This window comes from Leptodactylus fuscus, chromosome 6 (genome assembly GCF_031893055.1).
Source record: "Leptodactylus fuscus isolate aLepFus1 chromosome 6, aLepFus1.hap2, whole genome shotgun sequence".
NCBI classification, from domain to species: Eukaryota; Metazoa; Chordata; class Amphibia; order Anura; family Leptodactylidae; genus Leptodactylus; species Leptodactylus fuscus.
The window spans coordinates 155,896,838-155,917,956 of NC_134270.1; the positions used below are offsets into that span (position 1 = coordinate 155,896,838).

The window sequence follows — 21,119 nt, forward strand, 5'->3', positions numbered from 1 at the left end:
AACTTTTCGTAAATGAATAGTGCAGGTGAATATAGAAAACTTTGTAATGTATTGTATTAAAGAAATATGGTTTGTTCTACAGTTATTATGATGAGTTACTTTAAACATAGAAGTCTATGGAGAGGGGAGAGGGAGGAGGCTGCTGGAAAAGACACGCATACTGCAGCTGATAAGCTCAGACACTTTGTAGCTCTTTTGACTCCACTATAGTAAGATAATGTTCTATGTATATGTTCTATGTATAGAATAAATCAGTTCCACATCAGCAGCCTTTGACTCAAAAATCCTGACCAAATAGACGGCTCCCATTGATTTCCAATGGGAAATCAATGGGAGCCGGTCAGTCCTTTTTTCCGGGAGCCATTTCTTCCGGCTTCCGGAAAAAGAAGCAAAATGCTCATTCTTTCAGGTGGATTCGCCTTGCGACATCCACCTGAAGACACTCCCCCCCCCGACTAGGTCCATTTATTTGGGCCAAATCTGGAACGGAGTGTGCAACTGGATGCCAGTGCACTGCAATGGCATCCAGTCGCAGCTACCCATATTTTGGACCGGAACCTGAGGCAGTAAATGTAAACTTACCCTTAATAAGATATATAACAAGGTTTCTTATAGTCACATATTCATTTATGGAAAGTGTTTTTTGGAATTGGAAATAAGCTTTAATGTCCAGACTCTAACATGACCATTCCCAAAACCAGCTAGAGGTCAAAGAGTGCTACTACTGCTTTACATTCTCCTTATAATGATCACAGGGCCCCAAACCATGTTGCTCCCTCCACCATGCTTTACACTTGGTTACAATGTGTTTACACTACTGTCATTATAGTCCATTCCTTTCATACATCATAAGATGAGAGAAAGGGACTGAATCTGTGATATAATGACTGATGCAGACAGAGCCCCCTCCATCACCGTCTGTTCCCATTCTCCCTAATGTATAAAAACATGATGGAAGTTTTCTTCCGCCATGTTTATTTACTTTTTCAATGGAAGAAAAAGTCATACCTGCAGAACTGTTTCTTCCATTATGTTTTTTACATTACAGTCTGCATTAGTTATTCTATGGCAGATTAAGGTTGTTGCTTTAATCTTTGATGGATGAGAGTAAGGGATGCAAATGATGGTAGTGTGAACGTACTCTAAGGCTAAGATCATATCTGCGCACAACTCTCATAGTTCATGGGACGTTGGAGAGGCAGACCACTTAAAACAGCAGTTACTTGCAGACTATAGACTATACCGGGGTCCGTTGGGTGTACACCATTTTCATACTGAAACCGACAGAGAGAAATGTCTGCCAATTTCTGGCGGTTTCTGCAGTAAAGGCTCCGTCGCACATGTGAACATAGCCTAACAAAGCATTGTGCGTTTTTGCTACAAATTTTTGCTTCTATCTCATCTGTTCATAGAACATTCTCCCTGAAGAGATGGCCTTGGGAAAATTTGACATGGGCCACAATTTTTTCCTGGACAAGAAAGTTCCTTCATATTGTGGGGCAACACGGTGGCTCAGTGGTTAGCACTGCAGCCTTGCAGTACTGGAGTCCTGGGATCAAATCCCACCAAGCACATCTGCAAGGAGTTTGTATGTTCTCCCCATGTTTGTGTGGATTTCCTCCCATTCTACAAAGACATACAAATAGAAAAGAGCAAATGTACATTGTGCTCACAATCTGCATAAAATTTTTTAAAAAAGTTCTTTCATATTGTCTTTCTATGAACACCGACAGCTACCTGAATTGTATGGCATTAGACTTGCATTTGGTTGCTCTAAGTTACATGATATCGCACCATATAACCAATTCATCCAACAGAATGGACACTTGCAGATATAATTTCCATTTTTCAAGACATGTCCTATGTTCTTACTTTTAGGGTAGATCTCCCGCCATCCCATAAACCAGCTCCTCCACCAAAGAAGAAATCCGAGATGAAGACACATCTAACAGCTCATGATATTCAGGTATTTGAGCAAACCAGTATCTCGAAACTTGGTTCATCTAGAGAAATGGAAGTCAGAGGGTAAACCCAACTCATTCATAAGGGTACAACGTGGTGGCAACGCATTGCGGTTCTTCCCGCAGCGCTTTAGACAGAAAGTTCCCAGAGTTTTCCTCTGTGGGCTTTCTGTTCCAATTTTATCTATGGGGAAACCGCTGGTGTTTTGTAGATCTAATTAAAATGCTGTGATTTCCAAAAACGGTCGGCGTATCTGCACTGTGGTTTTTACGGGAAAGTGTACATAGGATTCGCTAGAATCCCATCCACTTTGCCGTTACTGTAAACGCTGCAATTTTCCTGCGGCGTTTCCACAGCGAGCAAATCCGACCAGTAGGGCCCCGGCCTGTAAGAACAAAAGAGTAAATCCTAAAATTGATGCCTTATTTTTAAAGAGGACCTTTCATCAGATCGGGCACATGCAGTTTTATATACTGCTGGAAAGCTGACAGTACGCTGAATTCAGTGCACTATCGGCTTTCCCAATCTGTGCCCGGTGTAAAGCGCTATCGGTCCCGGTATCGTAGGGCTTTACAGTCAGAAGGGCGTTTCTGACACTTAGCCAGGGACGCCCTTCTGCCTCGCGGCGCCTATCGCGCTGTGCTGTGGAGCCGGGAGGAACGCCCCCTCCCTCTACTCACACAGCTCGTCCATAGACGAGTATTATCAGGAGGGGAGGGGGCGTTCCTCCCCGCTCACACTCTACAGCGCGATAGGCGCCGCGAGGCAGAAGGACGTTCCTGGCTAAGTGTCAGAAACGCCCTTCTGACTGTAAAGCCCTACGATACCGGGACCGATAGCTCTTCACCCGGGGCACAGATCGGGAAAGCAGACAGTCTGCTGAATTCAGCGCACTGTCAGCTTTCCAGCAGTATATAGAACTGCCTGTGCCCGATCTGATGAAAGGTCCTCTTTAAAGGAGTTTTCAGGAGAGATTTATACTACTTACAGTAGCTGGTACTATAGCCTGCCAGCACCCATAGATCCGGAACCCGGAACCCTAAGGTCCAGCTTAAAAAAAAAAAAACATCAGTGCTTGTAAATAAAATAGAATTCCCTAGATAACCCCTTTAACAAATAATGATGTTGAGCAGTTGTCAATAGAAACCACTTACATCATTGAAAGACTTCCAGGATGACTACCTATAGATGGTGCTAGAGATTTCTTCATTTCTCACTCATGCTTTTTCCCATGATGCATTGCCTGTAGGTCCAGTTCTCATTAAGCCAACTAGCACCCCCCTCGGTACTGGAAAGGCCAAGGCATTGACAATTCGGGCTGAATAGCTAATATTACTACTGTACTAATGCTCGAAGGCTCTTTTATGAGTCAGACATATTCTTCCAGGGCATTTACCTATAAATAGTACAAGAGAGTTTTCTTCTCTGGGGTAATACTAATTTGCATATTTTCCCATGGAGCTTTGCCTGTAAGACTCTATATACCAGCTGGGTCTCCTCAATGTTACACAGCACTACCCCCAGGGGCTATGGGAAACTGCTCCAATTCTAGATTTTTCCTTTCCTTTTTCTCATCGTCCACGCTAGACGTGAACAGCCGCAGTTTATATATAGAAAAGAGTTAAAAAATAATCTTGCTTTAACCGAGACATAACAAAATAATAAAATGTGATCAAAGCAGAAGATAAATTCCTCGGCTTGTGAAGTGCTTATCAAAACTATGATCAAGATGCGGCCGACATCAAAGCTATAGCGTATGAAGTGTTGGCCTGGACATGTGTTTATATATGTCATTAACCCTACAGGTTGTGCACTTAGATCCCGTCAAAGCAGAGGAGGAGATTATAACATTGCCAATACAAACTCCATATTACGATATGTCGGCATCGGACAACGCCCCCTACTGCGACCAAAGGGTAAGACCTTAGTATGAATATGATTATATAGACATATACAGTACATAATAATATTGAAGAAGAACTGACCTGGTAATATATATGTATATATATATATATATATATATATATATATATATATATATATATAGTGACCTGGTATTATATATGTATATATATATATATATATATATATATATATATATATATATATATATATAGTGTATATACTGTATATAGATATATATATGGTTTATCATTGGGAAGTACTTGTACTATACTGTTAGGGTATATTTATGTTCGCATGTGGCACATTTTTATAAAAAATTCCAATTCGGTTCTGTTCATCCAAATGGGGTTGGCTCTGCAGCATGTGCATGGTTTCCTGCAAGCCCCATTCTTATGAATGGGACAGTCATGGCAATTTTTGTAAATCTGCTTCGCGTGAATATACATTCAAAAGAAAAGTGTACATCCATAGCTACTTACAGCCCCCTCCATATCCAAATTGTCAATAGTTCCAGGAAAAGGTTGTGCCCAGTCACTAAGGCCTCATTCACATCTGCATCGGTAATCTGTTCGGGGAGTCCGAATGGGCTACTGAACGCATTTGCAAGCGGTGTGCAGTGAAAGCACATGGACCCCATAGACTGTAATGGGGTCCATGTGCTTGCCGCGAGATCTCCACAGGGAACATGCGGACAGGAAAGTACTTCACAATATACTTTTCTGAACACATGTTCCATGAGGAGATCTTGCGGCAAGCACACGGACCCCATTATAGTGTATGGGTTCCAAGTGCAAATACGTTCGATTGTCCGTTCGGGGGAGGCGGTCCCCATGCGGACTCCCCAAACGGATTACCAAACGCAAATGTGAACCAAGGTTAAGGGAGCAGGTTTGTAAAAAAATATCCCAAAGTAGACAGTTTGTGGATGTTTTCTGGGAATTTTGGGGGCACGGCTTAAAGCGTGAGTAAAGTAAATCAATAGTGTAGGTAAAGGGAATAAACTTTGCAGTATTCTTCATTTCCTGTGCCTTTAACTATTATCACTGTCATTACTCCGTGTCTCAGGGATTCTGGTCTGTACTCCGTGCATGAGCTGTGTCAGTTTACAATAAAGTCTATGGAGAGGGGAAGGGAGATTCTTATCTGAGGGATTCTGGTCTGTACTCCGTGCACAAGCAGTGTCAGTTTACAATGAAGTCTATGGAGAGGGGAAGGGAGAGAAGGAGAGACGCAGAGATATGAAGCCATCTACATAATTAGGGTATGTTCACAAAGGGGTATTTTGTGCTGATTTTCAAGCAGATTCCACTTTAAAATCAGAACCAAATTCTGCCCTATAGAAATTTAAACAGGACACTGAAAAAATAAGTGCCCTTTATTCTGATTTAGCCGCAGAACCCATGACATAAGAAATGCCCATTCATTGTTGAGTGAAAGCAATGGCAGAAGGGGGAAGTGGAGAGGAATTTAAAGAGAACCTTTCACGTCCGCGGGCGCATGCGGTATAATACAAGGCCGACAGTGCGCTGAATTCGGCTTTACCGTTCCGTTCCCCCGCTGAAGAGCTATCGGTGCCGGTAACGTAGCTCTTCAGAGTCAGAAGAGCATTTCAGACAGTCAGTCAGGAACGCCCTTCCTCACAGTAGTGTCTATTGCCGTGTATTGTGAGAGGAGGCATTCCTTACCACCCAGCGGTGATGTGGAGCAGTGAGGAACACCCCCCAGTATTCGTCTATGGACAAGTACTGTCAGGAGTAGGGGGCGGGCGGTAAGGAACGCCCCTTCTCACAGTACAGTGCAATAGACGCATGCAGTCCGGGGACTTGAAAGGTCTTCTTTAAGGCAGAAGACCACCCCAAATTCCTCTTCCTTTCTGCCGCTTGATTGAGGCATTTCTGTCAATAGAAGAGAAATGTCTCTCTATAGTACAGGTGTTGCTATGCCTTGAGGAGCTCCCCCTCTTCTCTCCCTCCCCTCTCCATAGACTTTTATTGTACAAAAGTGGCAGAAGGAAGGAAATCCTAAAGAAAGAAGCATTTTTCTTTACTAAAGTATATTACAAACTTTGTTATCTTCACCTTTACTATAAATTTACGGGGGGAAAAAGTTTAGTAACCCCTTCTACGTCCTAGAATATATTGGCCACTATGTAATATAAGGCTCCTAACAGGACAAACATACGTTATTAAAATTCTGTTCTTTTATTTCGGAAAGGAAGAATGCGATGTTTCTGATATGTTCTTTGTTCCGGCAATGACTATTTGGCTCAGGGTCTCGACGTCTCCATCACAAGGCTCAGCCTGCGGTTCCTTTGTTGCAGAAAAGGTCTACAGACCCAAAAAGTCAAAACCTCTGCCACCTTTTGGATAACCAGGTTGTCCCATATAAAAGCTTCTCTGAATCGATTTCTCTGGAATAATAAAAGCAATGAAAATATTCTGACTGCAGACATTTTGTCAAATCCCCAACAGAATAGCATGTTTATCTCCGCCAATGTGGCTAGGTTTGTGTCAGAGATTACATTTTCTTCTGTCAACTGCAGGCTATTAGTATCACTGTTTGTCAGTGTGTAATCTCTCCTTCATGGAGCTGAGTGACATGTATTATCAGTATGACAGCCGATAAATACGTGTTTTTCCAGATGAATACATATCTGATTCTGAAGAAATTACTGTACATCATCTCTCTTCTATTGGAATTCTTCTCATGGATCTGCCCGGCTCCTGTCATTGCTCTTTATATAGAAATTAACATTTTCTCCGATGTCTAAGTGGATTGTCTGGTTCCAAAGTGAATCGTGTGCAGCCGATCTAGATAACCTTTGGAAAAAATAAGATATTAGAAATCGCCCCATTAGATATGGCCAAGAGCCATGTCAGCGCGCTGCGGTGTTATCACTTTAGGAGACTGTAAGAATTAAGTTAAGAAATGGAGATTTTATGTTAGGACTAGTTAATATAGCGTATACGACGGGATTTGTATCTGAATTTGACAATGAATCAGCTCCAAATTACAAACCGGAATCTACCCCTCATTGTTTTCAATGGGAGGCAGTGATGGATATTTCTTTTCGGGAGCGCCCAGTGGCATAACTAGGAATGGCGGGGCCCTGTGGCGAACTTTTGACACGGGGCCCCCCCACCGACGCCGAAGACCTCGACGACCCCCTCCTACGCATTCCTGCACGTTCTATTATCCCCCATAGTGGCCCCTGCACACAGTATTATCCCCCATAGTGGCCCCTAGACACAGTATTATCCCCCATAGTGGCCCCTACACACAGTATTATCCCCCATAGTGGCCCCTACACACAGTATTATCCCCCATAGTGGCCCCTGCACACAGTATTATCCCCCATAGTGGCCCCTACACACAGTATTATCCCCCATAGTGGCCCCTACACACAGTATTATCCCCCATAGTGGCCCCTACACACAGTATTATCCCCCATAGTGGCCCCTGCACACAGTATTATCCCCCATAGTGGCCCCTGCACACAGTATTATACCCCATAGTGGCCCCTACACACAGTATTATGTCCCTTACGGGCCCCTGCACACACTATTATCCCCCATAGTGGCCCCTGCACATAGTATTATCCCCCATAGTGGCCCCTGCACACACTATTATCCCCCATAGTGGCCCCTGCAAACAGTATTATCCCCCATAGTGGCTCCTGCACACAGTATTATCCCCCATAGTGGCCCCTGCAAACAGTATTATTCCCCATAGTGGCCCCTGCACACAGTATTATGTCCCCATAGTGGCCCCTGCACACAGTATTATCCCCCATAGTGGCCCCTGCAAACAGTATTATTCCCCATAGTGGCCCCTGCACACAGTATTATCCCCCATAGTGGCCCCTGCACACAGTATTATCCCCCATAGTGGCCCCTGCACACAGTATTATCCCCCATAGTGGCCCCTGCACACAGTATTATCCCCCATAGTGGCCCCTGCACACACTATTATCCCCCATAGTGGCTCCTGCACACAGTATTATCCCCCATAGTGGCCCCTGCACACAGTATTATGTCCCCATAGTGGCCCCTGCACACAGTATTATCCCCCATAGTGGCCCCTGCAAACAGTATTATTCCCCATAGTGGCCCCTGCACACACTATTATCCCCCATAGTGGCTCCTGCACACAGTATTATCCCCCATAGTGGCCCCTGCACACAGTATTATCCCCCATAGTGGCCCCTGCACACAGTATTATCCCCCATAGTGGCCCCTGCACACACTATTATCCCCCATAGTGGCTCCTGCACACAGTATTATGTCCCACTGTGGACACCCATAAACAATTATTATACTCTGGGGTCTTTTCAGACCCCAGAGTATAATAATCGGAGACTCGGGGGAATAAAAACATAAAAAACTCTGTTTCTTACCTGTCCCCCGGCTACTAAGTTGTCAGCCTCCACTGCCATCCTTGTTCAATGACGTCGGACGTCACATGACCCAGAACGCAGGCCGGGTTCATGTGACGTCAGACAACAAGGAAGGAGGACTGGCCAGGATCGCGGAGAGATAAGTAACAGTGTTTTTTATGTTTCTTACCTCTCCAGGTCCGCCGATCATTATATTCGGGGATCCGAATAGACCCCCGAGTATAATGATAGCAGTGGTAGCGGCTGTCACCGGGCCCCTAATGGCACTGTGGCAGCTGCCTCTGCTGCTATGGCGGTAGTTACACCACTGGAAGCGCCCTGCTCGGCAGTGTTCGGGAGTATTTAAAATACAAGTAATTAAAATAGTGTTTAAAATACTTGTCAGGTATTTGTATTTGGTAATTAAAACACTTTTTTTTATTCAGTATTTTGTATTTGTAATTAAAATTCTTTTAGGAAGTATTTTACGTATATTAATTACTGTCTAAATTCAAAACAAATGTTGTAATTTAAGTAACTCGCCTCACCGCACTTAAAAAGAAAACAACAGCGCGAGTCACGTCATCACTCTCGTTTCTCGTGCAAGGTGCGATGAGAGGAGGGAAAATTCCAGCGCGTTCCAGCAACGCAAGTCCGCCTTGTAGTGAAGCGTGATTTATTTTTAGTTTTTAATCATCCCGGTCGTGTAATCCATTCTGTAAAATTACTTCAAAAATGGAGGAAAATCGTAATACCAGTGAAGGGGACGCAATTATCCTGCCTCAGCACTTAAGGTGCCAGAGCCACACCTTGAACTTGCTTGCCACAACTGACGTCAAGAACGCTTTTACAAGCACTACAGGATCGGGTTAGTACAAATAACTGTATTGGGCCACTTTTGCCAAATGCACGAAACACTGCAATTTGGCATCTTGCAAGACCTCAGACTTCATACACTCCGTCACTGGATTTTCCCTAAAACCGCCCGGTGAAACGAGATGGAACTCAACGTACAACGCTGTCTGTCGTTTGATTTCTGAAAACGTGGAGCCCAAATTACGCAAAATAACGACAACCTTGAAACTTCCAGCTTTCAAGCCCGGTGAATTGGAGTTGCTACACCAGTATAAATCCATTATGGAGCCAGTTGCAAGGGGCTTGGACCTATTGCAATCAGAAAAGGAGTTGTTTACATTTTTCAAGTATTTTAGTATTTGTAAAATACTTTGAAGTAGTATTTAGAATTTGGATTTAAAATACTTTCCCGAACACTGCCGATCGGCCACTGAATGTAGCCCTATTGTGTCTGAGACTAGTCCACAAGCAAAACCGGGGTGGAAAGCCAAAGTTACTGCAGGTTATATAAGGCCGGAATATGGAGAGGAATCCAAGGTGGAAGACCACCTCAAACTTCTCCCCATATTACGTTAAGGTCTCCAAAATCATAAGAGAAAAACCATCTGAAAACACGAATTACGGAAGGTCTGGCTGACTATCTTATGTTTACGGGGGAATACAGATTCCCCTAGAAAGATTATGTTGGTGGAAAGAAGATTTGGATAAGTAGAATTTCAACACCTGATCTTTTTGTTTTCAGAAAAGATAAACCACCCAACGGCCCAATAATGAGGACAATTATTGGGAAAGCTCATTTCTAATAATGACCCCGTCTAATTGTCCTGCCTTTGGTCAGATAATTGCAGGATAAGACTAGGTTCCCATCTGCGCCTGGCTTCTGTTCGGGGATTCCGTCCCCAAAGGAAGCTGGACTTTTCTTTCTGCATTTTTCAGCGTTTTATGTATAGGAAAATAGCCGGAAACCTGGTGGGTAACCACTTTTTAATCAGATTTGGTTTCTGTTTTTTGGGCCACAAGCGGAGCCGAAGAACAGAAACCCGATCACAAATGTGAACCTAGCATAAAAGATGTAAACATGGATTAGACAGTCTTAAAGGGGTTATCCGGTTTCAAACATTGATGGCCTATCCAAAGTATAGGCCATCATTATTGGATCTGAGGGGGTTCAATATCTGAATCCCCTGCATATCAATGGTACTCGGACAGAACAGTTCTCAGCACTGGTTATATACTGTGTGTTGCAATATACCCACTAGTGTGGGTACTCTATTGATGCCCCATAGATTTCAAAGGGGAAGCACTGCTGTACTGATACTCGCCACTACAGTTTGTATGATGAGTGAGCAGCACAACTTTCCCGCCAGAGGTGTAACTAAAGTCCTGCGGGCCCCGATGCAATCTTTTGTCCGGGGCCCCCTACCTCATCCCTACAGTGAATTCTTGATAGTGATGGTTACGGGTGCTTAGGAATTCAATCCACCTTAGTGTGGTTAGGGTAATATGTGGGTCTCCTTGGCTTATGGGCCAGATGGAAGCCGCAATCTCAATACTGATGTCAGTGCTTATGGGCCCCCTAAGGCTTCTGGGCCCGATGCAACTGGAACCTCTGCTCCCCTCAAGTTATGCCTCTGTTTCCCGCTCAACCTCGGTACCAGTTTCTTAGAAACTGGATAACCCCATATTTATCAAAGATTAGTTCGTCATGGTACAAAAAAAATTGCGCAAAATTTTCTGCAATTTTTCTGATAACCTAGGCCCATTTACCAAACAAGCCACAGAAACTGGCAGACCGTATCTAAAGCACTTAATAAATCTGTAAACGTCAATTTTTCTTAATTCTGAAATATTTTAATAGTAAATATGCTCCATTTTGGGAAATTTACTAACTTGATCATGACAATTTCTGGTGAAATAGTTGCAAATTTTGTGAAGCATTGCAAAGTAGGGATGGGATCAAGGCAATTCGTGGCAAGGATGTCTCGGTCCGACAAATTTCTATTAGTTGTGCCAGAAAACTGGGGTGACCTATAGCCGATATCTACATCAGCTCCTCGCCCGAGACGCATCCAAAGAGGTTGGAGCCAGTGGAGGAATGGATTGTTTATTGCTATACATTACAGTATGATTGATTTTAAGACTCCAGTTATTTTCCGATTGAACATATCCTTTATCCAGTTATATAATCTAAACACTTTCCCTACCAAAAAATCTAATCTTAGCTCAGCAATGGTTTGGAGAATTTGAATAAAACTATCTGTATATTTCAGAACATAAAAACTGAGGTTGCGGAGGTTGTATCAATCTTTTAAGACGCTTTCAAGTAATTTGAGAATTTTCCCAAAAAATATCTGAAAGGCAGTAAAGCTCCAGTGAATTGTTAACATATCCGGTCTTCATCACTATGTAATATGTAGTCTGTGTGCGGGGTTAAGTGATAGAAACGAGAACTGATGTAAATATCGTGTCTTATTGATGAATAGAAATATGACCCGTATCTGATTTACTCAATCTTTTATATGGATAAGAAAGACGCAGAAGCGGCAGAAATCCGACATACGTTACAGAAATTGCTCCCTTATTATACTAGTGGGACGTCGATAGATGGAAAAGCCTAAGATTTGTTCTGAATCGATATTAAAAAGAACTTGTTTCCAACGTGAAATTAAATTAAAGTAGACAAATAGTGTTTACGTGAAGGAGATCTGGGCTGTTTTTCAACAGAGGCATCCTAGGGTGGCCTGAAGTAATATAAACTCAGCTAAATTTATTAAGCCCCTCCAAATAGGGCCACAAAATAGATTATTGCAATATTGCCTAAGTTCCTGACTTCATTTTCTACTATGTCTGTAAGGTAGTCCGGTATGACGGATGCCTTGATTGTAAAAATACAAAGTAATAGACTTCGAGGAGTTGTCTAGTTTAGAAAATCCATCTTCATACATCCTATTAGTAAATTCTGATTTAATACAGTAGCTTTCCCATTTAGGATCTCTTGGCCAGAGAGGAGATCAGTTACAAAGAGTGTCTCTCGCTCTGGAGGACCCGTGCTGTCCTGAATTGCACAGACAGCCCAGTGATTTGAATGAGCACAGTGTAATGCTTTACTTCACCTGTGGTGGCGCTAGGTTTTCTCACAGATAGATGGAGGTGCCAGCAGGGTGACTGTGTAAAAATTCCTCAACTTTATTAGCACTGTATTGTAATATGGTGTTCAAAAGAAGGCAGCCTACAAGACTTCTTACAATGTCAATGCCTATAGTTAAAGGAGTATTTCCATTAGAACATGTTACCCCTATCCAAATGAGAGAGGGCAACTTGCTGATCACACTGATCTTTAAGAACCAGGGAGCCTTGTCTTATAGGGTGTGCAGCTCCATTCATTTGAATAGGGACTGCCGGAAATAGTCGAATAAGCCTTCAACTATTTCTGGCCACCCCCATTCAAATGAATGGACTAGCTGGAAATAGCTGAATAAGCCTTCGACGATTTCCGCCATCCCCATTCAAATGAATGGACTGGCAGGAAATAGCCAAATAAGCCTTCAACTGTTTCCAGCCGTCCCCATACAAATGAATGGAGCAGCCGGAGATAACCGAATAAGCCTTCAATTATTTTCAGACGCTCCCATTCAACTGAATGGAGCGGCACTTGCTGTACAACCACCCCTGAGGCAGATTCCAGGAATCACCCACTAAAACCTCTTGTGAATCCAGGAACATGATATTTAGCCAATGACGCTGGGAAAAGTGTTTCCACCCTGCACAACCTCCATATTCTAACATATTGCCTGGAATATCGTTTCACAAGAAAAAAAATCAAGAACCTATATACATGTATAAGAATTTCAATGGGTTAAAGGAACTTTCTAAAAAATGCTAATACAATAGTGAAAGGCTTGGTTATGACAAATGAGATGGATACAATATTTTTACTGTTTAGATTTTGGTGTGACATTTGCTATTTGTTGCAGTAAAAACTGGCCCACCCAGAAATGGAGTTTCAATTCACTCTGATTTTTTTACAGTGAGAAAGAAGCGGAATATCACAGGTGTATTGCGTTTTCTTATATACAAGGTTATTGCAAGAAAGTAACAAGAACAGCAGCGTTGCTTGTGTGGTTAGGCCTTGATTATCCTCTGCTGACTATATTTATGTTCCATTATTTTTTTCTGCCTTTGTTTCTTTTCTGTTTTCTTTATTTTCTCCTTCCTTCGTCCTCCTCTCTTATACCTCTTATCTCCTCATCCTTGCCTTGTGCACAGTTCCTTGCCTCCCTCTCCCCTACCTTCTCCTAACTACTAACCTTTACTAGGCCCATTGTCTCACTTTCTGGTGCTCTGATCTGCAGAGTTCTGGTCACACGGACCTAGATGTCCAGTATGCTGAGCTGGACACTTCTGCCCTGGCGTCACCTCCCACCACCGGGAGCTCCATCCACGCCAGCGGAGACCTTGTCGAGTATGCAACTATCCAGCCTCACTTACGCTAAAGCATGCAACCTAGCCTTTCCCTCAGCCTGGCCTCAAGGTACTCTGTTCCCAATGCTCCTCAGCCATCAGTATTGGTCAGCACATCACTGTGACACCTCATCTTTACCACCTTTTCCTGGTTCTCTCTACTTCCCGCTCCGGTATATTTCCCTTCACCTCATATCTGTTCCCTGCATGCTGCTGCCTTCACGCATGTATCCTCGTAAGCATGACTTTAGTAGCATTTAACTACTTTTAGTTAGTGCTAGTTTAGACCATTAGTGGCATTTCTACAGTCATTTCCTAACTGAAGGTTTGTTACAATGTTTCATTTCAGCAGAATGTAAAATGTCATGTTTATTATGATGTACATATACAATCTACATGTCAGGACTGTCTCTAGGAGGTTTTTCTGCAGTCCTATGGGTTGATATTACTGGAGTATAAAGATAACTTCCAACCTGTCAACAAATTTATAAATTCCACTCTATAGATGTACTAGAAATATCAAATCTGAAATCACGGAAAATGTTTTCCAGATAATAACTACAGATTTGGCCAACTTTTGATTTTGTGTCAGTATTTGTGTTAATACAATTTATTACAATATTCATTAGTAACTGATGTTGTCTCCTTTGTGTGAAATCCTGAGCTGAAATCCACTTAGTTTCCTTGTTTGTTGCTAGATCTGTACACTGCTTGTGTCTGGGTGAACGGGCTCATGTATAGGGCAGGGAATCTGAGTCTGGGGGGCAATGACTTCAATCAGACTTATCTCTGGCATTTTATAACATGGATTCTGGTGACTCTGTGTTATGGTTAAGTTCCAAGGGCAAATTTCTGGCTGATAACAGCAAGCAGAAGAACAAGCTATTTATATCCAAGACAGCACTGCGAGGTAGCCACAGCACCCCAAACACCTTCCCCAGTGCCAGCCGCAAGGACAGATGGGCTTTGCTGAATTTGGGCCTTCAAGTTATCACCACCAGAAACCATACAGGAAATAAATGCCAAGGAACACCTCCATGACTGTATTCATCCATAGATGAGTACTGGGGGACGTTCTTCACAGCTTAGGATCATCACTGGCTGGTAAGGAACGCCCCCTCTGACAGTACAGGGCCATGGACAAGTACTGTCAGGGGGGCATTCCTCACAGCAAGCTAGACTGTCAGGCACGCCCTTCTGACAGTGGGCAGATATTGGTGTCGTTATAATGGCACCGATATCTTCAGCCATGAGGCACATAACAGGAAAGCCAACAGTGCACTGAATTCAGAACACCGTCGGCTCTCTAGCGGTATATAAAACCACATGTGACCAAGGACATGAAAGGCCCTCTTTAAATAGACCTAATCAGGACAAGACCACAGAATCTCTGACATACAGAGGCTTCTCAGGTCAGCACGGAAACCTTAAAGTCACAGTATCAGAACTGATACTCCTGACATTCTGATATTGTATGAGAGATGAGATTCTCAATGTTCACATACCAAGATACCAGTCAACACAGTTTGGCATACTTATATGCAGCTGTAATGTGCTCTTAATCCTGACTGTGCTTTCAACTGGTGTAAATAATAAAGGAAGAACTGCGATCTTGGTGTCATATGAATGGTGAGTATCTTGTGCTTCATATGACACCAGAATCTGTCATAAAGTGACCAAGATACGTCTATGTGAAGTGATCTCCCCCAGCCTCAGCTTCCCTCCAGTCACAAGCAGTGCACAGATTTCAGATAGCAATAAACAGGGAAACAACTTGGATTTCACAGAAAGGAGACATTTGTTAATAATGTATATTAGAATATTTATGAAAGTCACAAATGTTGCCAGAAAATCAAACCGTTTTGAAAGTTTTGTTACACTTTAAAGACTTTTATCTCCATCGCTGCTATGGACTTCTAGCCTCTCTCTCTGCTTTTCTGGCTGTGTAACACTACATAAGTAGTAGACTTCTTCCACATATCTCAAGAAGGCGACTAGTAGTGTAGCATTTCATTTGTATATAGAAATTTTAGTCAGAAGCAGATATCACTTGTCCATAGTAAATGCTAGATCAGTGTAATCTCCAATGGATAACCCCATTCCCATCAGCTGCTATATTATGGCAAGAAGGAGTTTGAATTAAGTGAATGAGACCTGCCATGAACCCCATTTGTTACAATATGGAGGAAAATAAATGGGGTAGACATTAAGCATGCTCCCTGCCACTCCATGAGCTGTGTCTATGTAAGGAGAGGCAGGGCACATACTCTTTATAGTCACAGCCTTCTGATGATCAGTGGGGGTCCCAGTGATCAGAACCATTACCCAACTAGCAATTATTACCTAGATAGGTAATATCTTGTAAATGCAATACCCCTTTAATGACCTACACTGGGGGTGAGGTTTGCATGTGTGAAATACACAAATTAAAGGGATTTCAGGCAGTGATTAGCTATCCTTAGAACAGAACATTAATATTAGATTTGTGGGGGCTTTGACGCTCAGCATCCTCCCAATCAGCTGTTTGAAGCTGACTATCACATCACATTCATCAATCACATGGACTGTTTACAACTCACTTCCATTCAAGTGAACAGGATTGAGCTGCAATACCAAACATAACCACTATAAAATGAGCCATGCAGAGGGTGCACCTCTCATCCTCCACCTTGTGTCTTTTGATGGGGGTCATCAGGTGTCAGACCCTCTCTAATCTAAAATATTGATTACGGTCTCTATCCTAAAGATAGCTTATCAGTATCCAACACCCAGGAACCCCTTTTATGGTTTGACTTTATCTCAAATGGGATGTCCCTGCTTCCTTTTTTTAACCCTAGCAGAGGTTTAATGTAACAAATTGCACAGACTTAACTCTGTGTTCAGCTGAGTCTCCATTCGGGTCCCTGGTGGTCATGACTTTTCGGTCTGCTTGTGAGTGATGTCGCCATTTCCTACATACAACTCCCTGGAGAGAACCAGAGGATAGAAGTAATAGTTGTAGTGTTGTAGGCCAAGGACACTCAACGTCACCTCCAGGCCACCTCCAATATTGATGGGCCCTGCAGCGTACCTGGTGGTGCTGGTATGTTCCCTGGGGCACTTCCAGTTGTGAGGAGTCCTCTCTTTTCTTGAGGCAGGTGACAGTGGTCATAAGGTCCCTGATGGTAAGTGCACAAATTTCTCAGGAGGTAGCAGGGCAACCCGAGCACAGACGCTATCTTAGATCCTTGGAGAGATGCATATTCATGGTTTGAGATCTTAAACCTCTGCAGAGGTTGAAAAAAGAAGAGGAACACCCCTTTAATATTTACCAATATGTACCGATTGAGTGTCAGGACTCAAAAAAGTCATTTTATTTCTAAAAATTAACCTTTTTTGATAATTGATCAGCCTCATTTGTTACGTGGTACATGGTGTAGACCAATGACATGTATGGCAGTAACTACATACTCAGTGGCATCAGTCATGTGTTGAATCTGTTTTTGTGCTCTCACAAGGGCGTTCAAATGTCATTACTGAGCAGCATCAAGAGCGAATCCCCCATCACACATAGCTGGCATTGCTACACCCTCTACCATTCAATAAAGGACAGTAATAAAATGAAAGTATGTCAGTTGTAAAACTGGTAGTAGTGTAGATTTTTTATTTTATTTTTTTATAGTCTGTCAATATTAGTTTTTCTTCAGCGTTACATTTTGGAAGGTAATTTTCTCTGGATTTATAGTAATATTTGTATGCAGCCCCTGGAATGATCGATTGAATTCAGTTCATTGCTTATAGCAGCCTCTGCAGGGGGGAGGTAGTATTACACGCCAACCATGCAAGTCAATGACTAGGGCTAGTGTGTAACACATGGTCAGCTCAAGTGTGAAAATAGAAGATGCTCCTACAGCTCTTACAGTGGTTCCTGAGCAGGCCACCTCCCGTCCTCACACACCATCATCATTTGTAACATTATAACGCAAAAGCTGTACAAAACACATATGATTTTAAGTAATGGCCAATAATATATATTTATGCTCAAAATATGAAAAAATGGTCAGTGTGTACAACTTTTTCCAACATCTACATCCTACCTGCAACACAGTCCTCTATCACATTAAAGGCGGGTTCACACGGGAGTTTTAGGACCGTATTTTGACGTGGAGGCCGCCTCAGAATCCGGTCCAAAAAACGGCTAGCCGCAACTAGATGCCGGTGCAGTGCATACAGTGCACCGCCAACCAGTCATGGCATCCGTTCCAGATTAGGCCCAAATGAATGAGCTCGCGCCACCGACTCTGAGGCAGATTCCGCCTCAAGAAAGGGCATGTCGCTTCTTTTTTCTGCGAGTGGGAACAAACCGCTCATGGAAAAAGGAACCCATTGAATTCAATGGGAGGCTTTTTTTTTTATCCGGATTTTGACTTGGATTCTGCATCAAAATCCTGACCCAGCGTGAACCCGGCTTAAAATTGCAGATCAATATATAGTGTAGTCAGAAACTATTCAGAATAAGTAATTATTGGTCTAAATTTCTGCTTATTCCTATCTTAGGAGTCCAGTGGGCGGTCCTATTCAGTGATTGACAGCTATCTCTGTGTGTATACTCATACAAGGACGGCTGTAAATTATTATTATTTTTATTATTATTATTATTATTAATAATAATCTTTACTTATATAGCGCCCAAATATTCTGCAGCACTTTTACAGACAAATAGCAAACTAAACAAATCGACCAATAGAAGTGAAGACTCTGCTCACAAGAGCTTACGATCTATAAGGAAACAAGGGTGACACAAAGGGTAGACATGCTTGTTTCGTACAATGGTCCTGTTAGTGGAAGGATTCAGATTGTGAGGAGTAGAGTAGAAAGTGATTAAATGCACAAGGATTAGATCAGGAAATGTTTAAGGTAAGCTTAAAATAGGGCACATTTGACACTAAGGGAATTGACCTAATTGCCTGGGGTAGCACATTCCAGAGAACTGGTGCAGCTGAAGAAAAGCCTCGGAGATGTAAATGTGAGGTGTGGAGAAAATCAGTCTTACTGTAGGTCATTGGCAGATTGGGGAGCACGGGTAGGGTGGTAGATAGAGGGCGGTGCAGCTCTGTGCAGGCGTGGCACTGGTTTTCATTATTTACAGCCCCTTTAAAAAAGAAGGAATTAAGATGTAAAATTTTAACTGTATTCTGCAACCCAAATATGTTTCCTATTGCCCAGAAATGGTGTTAAAGGCTAGAGATCTTACCTGTAGTGTTACCTACAACATAAATCACAGATATAATCTTATGATCACCAGTTACACCATCTAAACTAACATTTTCTTGAACGAAGACTATGGATAGTTAAGGAATTTCTATAAGGAAATGCAGTGATAGGAGAATATCTTAGACTACATACCAAAGGAAGTCATACAAAGACGCCATTATATAGATGTGTCCACCCTTAACTTGTTGCCAATTTCGTTAAGGACTCCAATTTCTGACAATACAAATTCAATACAATATCATGATAATATTCGTGACAGGCCGCAATTCACGTTACTACCACTGGGTGATCCTATAAAGATGAATGTAGAATAAACATCTCCTGACATAGTATCGAAAAATCATATATATTTGTTTTAAAGCTATTCATTTTGTGCCGTGCTTCCTGGGATATGTGGAGCCAAGTGGAAAGATAAGGAAGGGCACATCTGTATATCATCATCAAACTGAACATGTCATTAAAGGGTTATTCCTCTAAGCTATATACCGCACTATGGTAAGACACTGACCCTTCCGCCCTCTACTGTATAACGTATCCTCTGTTTCTCCTACAGATGTTTAGAGAACGTTGTCCAGAAATACCTGAATCCCGTGACTTCCTGAACACACGGTGCGCCCATGGGGAGGACTACTACTTAGACCAATTACATCCTGGCTATGTGCCCCTCTCATTCTTCTTACAGGACTCAAGGAAAGCTCCAGAATCTACCTTTTGTTACCCTCCAGCTGGCTCCAGGGCACCGTATGTCTGCCCTAAAGAGCAGTATGTCTGAAGCTGCTCGCTGGCAGGACCCTGCACGTCATTCCCAATGATCTAGTACAATTGCAGTTTAACTCCATTCCTCCAATGCTACTACTACTTCTTACAGCCTGCCCCCTTTACATGCCACTATGTCGTGGTCAACTGCCAGAGGCGGGCTTGCCTTTTTATTTTTATGGAGTATGTCTGAGAATGAACTTAAGTATTCTTAACCCGAGGTGATAACCAACGTGTGAATGTATGGATAATTGACATTAGAGTCTTTATTAGAGATACACATGATTTTCCAGAGATCTATATTTCTGTCGATCATGGCAATGCCTTTCACAACATACATGTGCTTGAAAACGGTTAAAGGAATCGCTTCATATTCAGTTTGGTTAACACAAGATTTTGCAAGGAAAAAGCCACAATGTTACGTGTTTCCTTCTTTAAAAGGATTCTACCATTAAAATCAATTTTTTTTGTAGATCACACGTAGAAATAGACTTAAGAAAGTCTATTCTTCTCCTACCTTTAGATGTCTTCTCTGCGCCGCTGTTCAGTAGAAATCCCAGTTTTCATCTGTATGCAAATGAGTACTCTCGCAGCACTGGGGGCGGTCCTCAGCGCTCAAACAGCACTGGGGGTGTCCCCAGTGCTGCGAGAGAACTCTCCAGCGCTGCCTCCATCTTCTTCAGGAACTTCTAGGCCTCGGGCAGAGCCGACTGCGCATGCCCACAGGCCACAAGAAAATGGTCGCTTACTTCCTGTGTAAGCGGCCATTTTTCTTGTGGCCACGGACATGCAAAATCTGCTCTGCCTGAGGCCCACAGCCTAGAAGTTTGAACCCAGCTCTGGAAGAAGACGCGCAGAGAGGCCATTCCTGAAGAAGATGGAGATGGCGCTGGAGAGTTCTCTCTCAGCATTGGTGACGCCCCCAGTGCTGTTTGAGCGCTGGGGCCCGCCCCCAGTGCTGCAAGGGAACTAATTTGCATACAGACGGAAACTGGGATTTCTACCAAACGGCGGTGTAGATTAGACATCTAAAGGTAGGAGAAGAATAGCCTTTCTTAAGGCTATTCCTACGTGTGATCTTCAAAAAAATTTGATTTTAATGGTAGAATCCCTTTAAAGGGAGTCTGTCACCAGAACATAGACAAGTAGATAGATTATGGTCACCTGAATCAAAACATTTGTATTCCCCTTGTGAATCGGTGGCTCCATTGTTTTTTCAATATGCAAATTAACTAATTTGAGCAATGAGGTTGTTGCCGTTGCTCCAAAGAGTGCATATTGAAGGTGATATCTCAGCACCAATTTACAATGTGAAAACACTGTTTAATTCAGGTGAGCATAACCTATCTATCTGTGGGGCTGGGTTGATATGCTGGGGTCTGGTGAAAGACTCCCATTAATAACATCAAGAGTCATCAGGGCAGATTTATCAGTGCTGTAGCTTTAAGCTGCCCATATATAAGAGCAATTTTTGATGGTTTCTCATGATTGTTGGCCAATAGCTGACAATATTGTTTTGTATTTTTTTCAATAGTTGGCCATAGCCAGAACA

General features: G+C 42.7%; 1 protein-coding gene across 3 annotated transcripts in view; it reads left to right on the top strand.

Moving 5' to 3' along the window:
- Positions 1–19,970, top strand: part of NECTIN1 (nectin cell adhesion molecule 1) — a 183,493-nt gene extending 163,523 nt beyond the window's left edge. Inside the window, exons 7-10 of one of the 3 annotated variants that reach the window (XM_075277724.1) lie at positions 1,879–1,966; positions 3,768–3,878; positions 13,450–13,559; positions 19,365–19,559. In XM_075277724.1, coding sequence (XP_075133825.1) covers positions 1,879–1,966; positions 3,768–3,878; positions 13,450–13,559; positions 19,365–19,413 — 358 coding nt within the window. In that variant the 3' untranslated portion in view covers positions 19,414–19,559. Of the gene's footprint in view, positions 1–1,878; positions 1,967–3,767; positions 3,879–13,449; positions 13,629–19,364 lie in introns of all 3 variants that reach the window. The other 2 variants (XM_075277725.1, XM_075277722.1) reach the window with 2 other exon arrangements.
- Positions 19,971–21,119: the final 1,149 nt, after the last annotated feature.